Source organism: Dama dama, chromosome 4 (assembly GCF_033118175.1).
Source record: "Dama dama isolate Ldn47 chromosome 4, ASM3311817v1, whole genome shotgun sequence".
Classification (NCBI taxonomy): domain Eukaryota; kingdom Metazoa; phylum Chordata; class Mammalia; order Artiodactyla; family Cervidae; genus Dama; species Dama dama.
Window position 1 is genome coordinate 68,942,503 of NC_083684.1, and position 9,347 is coordinate 68,951,849.

The window sequence follows — 9,347 nt, forward strand, 5'->3', positions numbered from 1 at the left end:
CTCCTCACTGCCACTTGCTGACCGGGAGGTCCTCTCCCTCCTTACTTTTAACCTCAGGGAGAAAGCTAACAGGGTTCAGTAGGACTCGCATGGAACAAAGACACACTTCCCCGCTCTAAAAGGAATCAAACAGGCTACACATAAATGGTCTTTCCTGGTGGCTCAGATGGTAGTCTGCTTGCAATGCAGAAGACCTGGATACTATCCCTGGGTCAGGAAGATCCCCCGGAGAAGGGAATGGCAGCCCACTCCAGTATTCTTGCCTGGAGAATTCCAGGGACAGAAGAGCCTGATGGGCCACAGCCCATGGGGTCACAAAGACTCAGACACAACTGAGCGACTTTCACTTCAAACTTCATACATACATGAAACATTTTAAAGTTAAAAAGAATAGTTACCTGCTGTGAACTGGCCACCCCGTTGGCCCACCCGGGTCTTCCAACAGTCCCCTCAGGCCCTCCACGTTCCTCACCAACACAGCCTGGTCTTGTCAGCCTCCAGCGTAAACTTTGCCATGGTTGTCATGGAGGAGATAAACCAGGGCCTGCAGCCCACACCCGACCACACTTGTGATATGGTTATGAGGCCTCAATGAACAAGAAGAAAAATGTCCACAAGACACTTTGCAGGGGGTTGGGGGGGGGGTGCACCTGGTATTAGGAAGCGCCAATTGTCAGCTGTTAGTATTTCTGTAGAAGGCAATGGCAACCCACTCCAGTACTCTTGCCTGGAAAATCCCATGGATGTGGACGGAGGAGCCTGGTAGGCTACAGTCCATGGGGTTGAGACGAGTCGGACACGACTGAGTGACTTCACTTTCACTTGTCACTTTCATGCATTGGAGAAGGAAATGGCAACCCACTCCAGTGTTCTTGCCTGGAGAATCCCAGGGACAGAGAAGCCTGGTGGGCTGCTGTCTATGGGGTTGCACAGAGTCGGACATGACTGACGCGACTTAGCAGCAGTATTTCTTTTTTTTTTTTTTATTTTTATTTTTTTAGCAGCAGTATTTCTGTAAAAGGGGGTTGAGGGGAGAATTAAGAGGTGGTGGGAGGAGTTCTCTGGTGGTCCAGGGGTTAGGATTCTGGGCTTTCGCTGCCATGGCCCCAGGTTCAATCCCTGGTCAGGGAACTGAAAACAGAACTGGATCTCAAGAAATGAGACGATTCACTGTCCTGGCCTCACGGAGCTAGACCAACCCAGGTGACACACATGAGGGACTCGGACTTCAGACAAGGGCGATCTGGCCCCATGTGACCCAGGGTGAGTCACTCTAATTGCTGGACCTCAGTGATCTCATCTGGAAAATGGGCAGACTCCCCTCCTGCATGAGACAATGGGTCTAGAAGCATTCTTCATGAGCACAGTTGGTGTGATAGTGGGATTCTTGCCTCTGTACCTGGTCATCCTCAGAGCCCACGGTCCTTTCACGCTCCCAAGCTTTATAGGGCCCAAAGTCTTGGCTGTCTCCTCCCAGTCTGGTCTCCCCAGCAAGGCCTAGGGTCTCACCCTCCCCACGGACATCTCTTCAGAACATAAGTCAAAATGAAATGCTTCCAGGAGCACTGCTTATAACAACGTTTTAATAAAATAAAATAAAAAGTTCAAGTGCTTCCAACCCCCCAACATATCCCATTCTGGTGTGGGGGAGGGGAGAGACCCCCCACACCCCAGTAGCACCAGGGATAGCACCATGAGAAAGATGAGGTCGCACCCGGCCTCCCTGAGACCCACGGGGGTGGTGGGGACAAGCCCCTGGCCAACCCCCCTCGCCCCCCACTCAGACAGTCACAGGCTAAGAGCAAACTGACCCCTCCCCTGCAGGGCAGTGTCTAGGGAGGCCACCCCAGCCAGCCCCACCTCCCCCAGGCCTGCGGGCAGCCCGCCCCTATGGCTTTGCTCCCCGAGCAGGAGAAGGAGGTGGGCAGGGAACAGCTCCTTCAGCCCTGGAGCCGGGGCTGCGGTCGGGGGGGTGGGGGGTGGGCGGCAGTGGCCAGGGCTCCCTGCCAGGGTGGGGGTGGCTCAGGGGTCAGCAGTCACAAAAGGTCAGGGGTCAGATCCCTGGGGGTGTCCAAGTCAACCTGCCCCCAGATCAAAGCTGTGCTGGAGTCGAAGGTCAACTCCTTCCCAGAGGTCCAAGAGCTCCTTCTGGAGGTGGCTCCCCGAGAAGCTGGGCAGGAGGGGACCAAGGAAGGACACCCTGCTCTCCCAGCCCAGGCCTCCCTGTCCAGCCCGTCACGGCCCATCACTGTTGACATCCAGGTCAATGGAGCCATGGCTGACCACCAGCCGCAGGCGCTTGGGTGGGGAGAAGGGGGTGAAGGCAAGGGCCTGCTTGGGGACGGGGATGGGGCCGGGGGTCCTAGCAGGGGCAGGGCTGGCAGTGGGAGGCAGGGCTGGCGCCACGCGGCTCAGACCCACACGGACCACAGAAGGCAGCCCGTAGCGCCGGGCCCAATGCCAGTCCTGCTGGGGGGCCCAGCGGGCGCGGGGGGCCTGACCCAGGGCCACCTGGGCCTCCGCCCGCAGGCAGCAGTGGGGGCCGCAGCCTCCCCACCGGTGCAGGGAGACGCGGGCAGCTCGGAGAACCGGAGGTGGCGGGGCTCGCCGGGGCTGCAGGCGGCGGCGCCTCCGGGGACGCACACGGAGCTGGGGCTGAGGCAGCCAGTGGAGCCAGAGGGGCGAGGCGTCCAGGCGGGCGCTGTAGGGCGGGGGGCGCAGGGGCTGGCAGGCGGCTGTGGAGGCCCGGGTGGGGGGGCAGGGAGGAAAGGGCGGCTGCGTGAGCAGGGCTCCCGCAGGGGCACAGCTCCTGCTCACGCCGCCTCCTCCAAGGCTCTTCCTGGTCATCAGGGGGGACAGACCCAGGGAGTGACGTGGGAGGAGGGGCGAGGCAGGAGCGCAAAGACGGGGCAGCGCCCACCCCGTGCTCACCGCAGAAGGGGTCCCGGCGCCGCAGGGGTGGGTGCGCACAGGACCGGGGCCTGTCCAGACCTTGCTGCAGCCGCCGCTTGGTCTCCCGGAGCTCGTACTTGTCCAGCGGCCGGGGCGGCAGGGGTTCCCTGGGCCGCAGTCGGAAAGCGCCCTCACCTCTCCTGGGGGCGGGAGGGCGGTGAGGAGGGAGGGCTGGGCCTCCGAGGACGCGCTTCCGGCTCCCAGCCCCACGGCCCACCTCTCACAGGTGTAGCATTCACAGTGCTCGTTCTTCTCGCCGAAGAAGCCCTCGCCGTAGAAACAGGTCACCTCGTCCCCCGGCTCGATGTCCCGGAGCACCTTCACGCAGGCTGCGTTTCCATCTGCAGGCACAAACTGGGGGCCGGAGGCTCAGCGCCCCGCCCTGGGGGTGGCCTGGCTCTCTGCCCCCACCGCCTGGCCTGGCCTGGGCCCCTGGCCTCACGGCCCACCCCTGGGATGGGCAGGGGCCGAGCCCCGGGACACGCCCTGCCCAGGGCCTGCCCTCGGCACTGGCTCCCTGGTCCCCCCACTGCTTTGCCGGCTCCCGCCCTCGCTGCAGGACGATGACCTAACCGGGCCTGGCAACGCACAGGAACCGCTCCCTCCGGCCCATCCCCTGGCTCCTCGGGTGGCCGGGCCCCCGCACCGCCTGCTTCTGCGCCGCCTGCTTCTGCCGCCTCCCCTTCTCCAGGCCCGGGTCCACCCCCAGCCTCAGCCCAGGATCGCCACCCCCCTCGCCTGCCTGCTCCTGCCTCTAGGTTCCTCCTCTGGGAGAGGCGGGACTCCCACCCACCCGCCTGTCCATCTGTCCACTCGTCTCTCCGTCCCAGCCTGACACACACCTGGGAGTGGCCCTGGCCACCGGCCTGCCTGACGCCAGGACAGCTGGCTGGCGTCTCCCGAGCAGGCAGTGCCAGGTGTCCGCATTCCCTCCGTGCCTAAGACCCCTCTGGAGCCGGCCTCTCAGGGCCTCCCTGCCCTGGGCTACCCACCAGCCTCGGCCTGTACCCCACCTCCACGCCAACCCTCCGCACCCCACGGGAGCCGCCATGGGGCGACTGAGCTCACACACGAGGGGAGCCCCCGTGCCACGACCTCCCAGCCCCCCCAGCCTGGCGCCCCATCTGAGACACCTTAGCGTGCGCCCCTTCAACCTCAACACCTGGGAAAACTCTACTCCTCCTCCAGCTCCTGGCCCTGACTGGTACAGCCTTGGCTCTGCACCACGAGGCGGCTGGCGCCCCCCTCACCAAGCCCTGCCTCCTCTCTCTCCTACCCACTGCCTGTGCCCCAAAGCCCAGAGGACACTGCCACACGCCGGACTTCACAGCTACGCCAGCGGGCGAGTTCTCACCCTTTCCCGTCTGAGAGGACAAACCAGGGCCCAGGCAGGGGAGCCAGGACTCCAACCCCTTCGTGTGGGGGGCTCTGGAGGATGGCCAAGGCCAGGGAGGCCCACACTTTCAGGGCGCACGCCCAAGGCCTTGCTGGGCGTCACCCCTCAACTCCTCCCTCCCACGCACTCCGTCCTCCACACACAGAAGAGGGGGGCCTCCCTCTGCCTCCCAGGGCCTCCTATCAGGAGAAGCCCTGGATCTCCAGGGCAGGGCTCTCTCTGACCTCACCCCCAGGGCCTCCCCCGCCTCCTGCTATCATCACAGCTGCAGGGGCTTCTGCCCGGGAGGCCGGGCAGGGGCACTTCGGGTCTGCCCACCACCACCACCCTCCCCCTCAACCAGCCCCGCCCCCAGCCAAGGTTGGGAGAGCAGGCACTGCAGCCAGCAGGTGGCAGTGTGACTGGGTTCCAGTGTGACTCTACCAGAGCCCCCTCCTCCCTCCCGGCACGGGGAAGGACGGGTGGGAAGCTGCACGGTCAGGTGGGGAGACCCCGGACAGTTTCTAGCTCTTCACTGACCCGAAAGCCCCTCCCCACGTGCCCATTCCTCCCCGGATGTGGGGACCCTCAGGTCTCACCTTGCAGTTGGGTTTGCAGTCTGGAACCAGTTGTGGGTGTGCAGGGGAGAGAAGAGACTCCGGGTCAGAGAAGCCAGAAAGCTGGGGCAAGCCCCTACCGCCCCCCTCCCCTCCCCCTGCCAGCCCCTTGCCCTGCCCCCACCGTGGTTGATGAAGGCGGCTGGGCCGAGCCACAGCTGAGCGCTGCGCTTTCGGGTCGAGTACATGATGCTGAAGTCATTCTCCCCGGCCCTCAGTAGCTCCTCGTCGGCCTCCCGCAGCTCGGCGATGCAGCCCACCAGCAACTCCAGCTTCTCGTTCTTTTTCCTGCCAAGAAGCCACTCACTGTGGGTCTGTGAGTACCTCCCCAACCACCAGCGCTGGGGACAGGGGCCTCTCATCCCAGGCCTCCTGTGGGAAGAACTGATGCGGGCCAGCGCGCTCCACCACCCAAATGTCTCTGAAAGTCACATTGCCGCCCTACACCCACAGATGCCTGGCACGCATCCTCTCCTGCTCTGGTCTCCTCTGGCACCCACTGCCTCAGCTTCCCTCGGTCCAGTCCTGCCTGGAAGCCCCACCCCCCCAGGCACCCCAGGCTCTTCACTAGACCCTTTAGTCATTATGTGGGTCTCAGCCTAGGTCTGGCCCCCAAGTACACACTCAAAGTTCCCAGGCAGGCTCAGGAAGCACTGCGCAGCTGAGGTCAGCCCCGCGAGCCTGCACCACTACCACCCCCTTCTCACAGACTGTGAGCAGAGGGCAGGGTTCTTCTTGCTCACTGGGCTGCCCTCATACCCAGCAGTGATTGCTACTTGGTGGGGGTGGGGGGGGTCTGGTAGGGATGAGCAAAAGGACAGCAGTGCACTCTTGGGCGCAAGGTCAGACCTTTCCCAGCAGCCCCAGGAAGCCTGGGTCGCTGGAGGGGGTTTCATCTTCCGCAGGGCTGCGGTAGGCCAGGGGGGTCCTGGGGGCCAGGCCCTGCCTTCTTTCTCTCAACACAGACATCTTCGTGGCCCTGCTGCCTCAGTGCGGGGTCTCCTCCACAAGGGTGGAGGTGTCTTCTCCCAGCGGTCCCCGGGGAGAGATGCCTCCTGTCAGGCCTGGGCTGCGAGTCCTGCCCTCTTACCATGCGCGAGTTGACACAATCTTGGCTCCGTTTGTCTCCATGGAATATCGGGTACAGGGCAAGATGGTGAAGCCACTTTCAGGCAGGAAGGCGCGGAGGTAGCGATAGATCTGGGGGAGGTGAGGGGGTGGGTGGGGTGAGGAGCTGGGGCAGGGTTGTCCTTGGCCCTCTCTCTCCTGGGTTCTAGTCCTGCTCTGCCACTGACTTACTGTGTGGTCTCAGGGGGCTCACTTCCCCTGTTGGGGCCTCAGTTTCCTCATCTGTCAAATGAAGAGGTTAGACTCCATCTCAGAGGGCCCCACAACGCACCTGTCCTAGGAGTCTGAGCCTTGCTTTAGATGGTCCCAATGGATAAGAAGTCAGGGGGTCCTGGGGGGCTGCGCCGAGGGTCTGCCCGACAGGGCGGAGGGCCCAGGACAGGTGGGGGAGACAGGAGAACATGAGGGCCAAGGGGAGGAAAGGGAAGGGCTCCCTCACGTGGGTCTTGAGGGCAGCCTCCTGCCGTGGGCCCCGGCTCTGGAAGTAGTGGGCCATCCAGCCTCCCAGCGTCAGGGCCCGGTACGCAGCCTCCAGGTCCCGCTGCCTCAGGAAGGCCTCCAGAGCTGAGCGCAGGTGGTGCTGTCGTCGCAGGGGGGGCACGGGGCTGGGGGAGAGGGCATGCCTGGGTCCCAGGGCCTTGGCCTATTCCCTGTGGGCCTTCCCAGGCCCCACCCCACCCCCGCTGGGAGCTGAGAGGAGGATGGGGCAGAGGGGTGGTGGTGGCAGGGCAGGGGTCCCGAGATCCGTGGGTCCACCCTCCCCGGGGTCGCCTCACCTGACGTTCATCTTGTGGGTGCGGAAGCCGAGGTAGGGGTCCAGGACGAGGCTGGTGGCCAGGTCGTCGTTCTCACACAGCTCTCTGGCCGTTACTCTGTCGGGCCCCATGGTGCCCCACGCACCATGCTGTCTCTGGTGGCGGCGGCAGGGGGTGGGGAGCACGGGGCAGGGGGCGCGGCGCTGGGATCCCGCGTGTGTGCTTGCTCTGTGCCACTTGTGAGCCCTGTGAGCCTGGGGCGGGCCCTCTGGCCTCCTCATCTGTAAAGCGGAGAGAGAGGCAGTACTGACTTCACAGGGCTCTCAGTGAAGGTGAAATGCAACAAGTGCTTCTGACACTGGGGGGACCCCCCCAGAAATACCAGCCACCATCCTTAGTAGCTGCACCTCCGCAGCCTCCTGAGCACAGACATAAACCCTCCAACCACTTATGACAACTCCCCCCCTTGCCCACACACACACATTCACAGACCCCATGTATGCACGCAGATTTCCTAGGACTTCCATATACATGTATACACGCGCGCAGGCACGCAAAGGTCCCTACAGACCAGGGAAGGCTGATTAATTGGCAGTCTGGGATAACCCTGAAGGCTTAGTCCTGCAGGAGGTGGGAGTCAGGGGGCTCCGGGCAGCAGCTCCTGCCGCGTCAGAACCGCTGGTTCCTCAGCCCACCCCCACTCTCCCTGCCTCGGCCGCCACCCGCCTCCCCAGCAGCCCTAGGGAGCCCTCCTCCGAAGGCTCGGGGTGAAACCTCAGGCAGTCTAGAGGAGGGGGGGTGGTGGGGGGAGGGAGAGCCAGGAAGGCTCCAGCACCTGCTCTCTCTCCAAGGATTCCGGGGGAGGGGCGCGGAGGACAAAGCGCGGGGAGGGGGGAGAGAAAAAGAACGTGTGGAGAGGCAGAGGAGGCCCAGAAAAAACACAGGAGAAGGACGGCGACTAGCAAAACGAAAACAAAACAAGCCTCCTAACCCCGACGGCGGAGGCCTGCCCGGCACCCACACCAGGGTGCTTCGGGGAGTCGACGGGAGACTGCGAGGAAGGGGAGCTGGAGAGAGGCCAGGAGCTACAGCGGCTGGGAAAGGGGGCAGAGGAGACCCGAAGGCTGAGGAAAAATAAAGAGGGGGCGCTGCGGGACGGCGCTGGGACGGAACTGAAGCTGCAGAGGGGCAAGGGGGTAAAGGCAAAATGCGGACACCACAGGGAGGGAGCCAGCGCAGGGAGAAGGCCCGGGCTGCCAGCGGGGGAGGGCGGCGGGGAGGCTTGGGGACCCAGCGAGGACCCCAGGAAAAGCCAGCAGGAAGACCAAGGCTCCAGCGAAAGCAGAGAAGGACCTGGAGGTCCAGGGAGGGTCTTGGGAAGGTAGAGGGGGGCGGCCCACGGGTTCCACAACGGGGTTGGAGAAGCAAATGGAGCCAAGGGGAGTCCTGGGGCTCCAGGAAGGAACCCTGAGCCGCGAGGAGCGCGCCCAGGCTCCAGGGTAGAGCCTGGGTAGGCAGTGAGAACGCAGGTTAAAGGCCTGAGGTGCTGAGGGAAACTGGGGGGAGCACACAAGGGCCTGGGGAGGACCTGGGGGGGGGGGGGTTCCAGGGGCCTGGGCAGGCGGCGAGAGCGCAGGGGACGCGCCTGAGGGCCAAGGACGGGAGTGCAGAGTCAGAGGGCGAGCTGAGGGTCCAGGGAAGGGCCTGAAGCGCGACAGAGGGGACTGGGGGAGGAAGCGCAGGGAAGGGGCTGGGCACCGAGAGCAGCCTGAGGCTCGCCGAAGGGCCAGGAGACGTGGGCGCCTGGACACGAGGAGGGGCGGGCGGGCCGGGGGACAGACGGGGATGGGGACGACCGGGAGCCAAGGCGGCGCGGGGCGGGGGCCGAGAAGGGGCTCAGAGGTCGGGCCCCGCGCCGCCCCTCACCCGCTTCTCCTCCTCCTCCTCCTCCTCAGGCGCCCGCGCCGCAGCTGCCACCACCTCCCACAGCCTCCTCCTCCAGCTCTCGTCCGACCGGGTCGCCGCGCCTCCAGTTAGCCCCGCCGGGCCCGCCCCGCCGCGGCCACTACGGCCTCCCATTGGCCAATGTCCCCGCCACTCTTCAATTGCCGAGAAGCTTGCTCCGCCCCCATTGGTCAGGCTCCGTTATGCCCCACCCCTATCGCCCCCCTTCGGTGCCCCTACAGAACCCCGCCACGCCCGCGCTGCCGTCAAAGCGCAGCCAACTGCACCTAGTGGCTGCCGCCGCTGTCCTTCCGCCGCTGCCATGGAGACGTATCCCCGCCCACGGCCAGAAGTTGACGCCCTCATTGGCCGAAAGCGCTGTCGCTCCGGGCGAAACTCGGGTTTGAGTTGGGTTATTTGGGTACAAGAGGAGAGAGGGAGGGCTCCGTCGGCTACAGAGCCCGCGTGTGATTGGTTGGCCTTGGAGCGACTCATGCTTCCATTGGCTAAGGTCTCCGCCTGTCACCGTTAGGGTCACGCCCTCCCTGTTCTCTTTCCCTGGCTAAACCTTCGGCC

At 64.4% G+C, this 9,347-nt stretch overlaps 1 protein-coding gene across 1 annotated transcript; it reads right to left on the reverse strand.

Annotated features, from left to right (window-relative positions):
• Positions 1-1,563: 1,563 nt before the first annotated feature.
• KMT5C (lysine methyltransferase 5C) lies at positions 1,564-8,852 on the reverse strand. Its single transcript, XM_061140273.1, has 9 exons — positions 8,754-8,852; positions 6,849-7,108; positions 6,512-6,677; positions 6,035-6,144; positions 5,069-5,232; positions 4,927-4,946; positions 3,170-3,306; positions 2,932-3,092; positions 1,564-2,735 (listed from the first exon to the last, which is right to left on the reverse strand). Exons 2-9 carry the CDS (start codon positions 7,106-7,108, stop codon positions 2,236-2,238), a joined length of 1,518 nt encoding a protein of 505 aa, XP_060996256.1. The 5' UTR covers positions 8,754-8,852; the 3' UTR covers positions 1,564-2,235.
• Between the last annotated feature and the right edge of the window lie 495 nt (positions 8,853-9,347).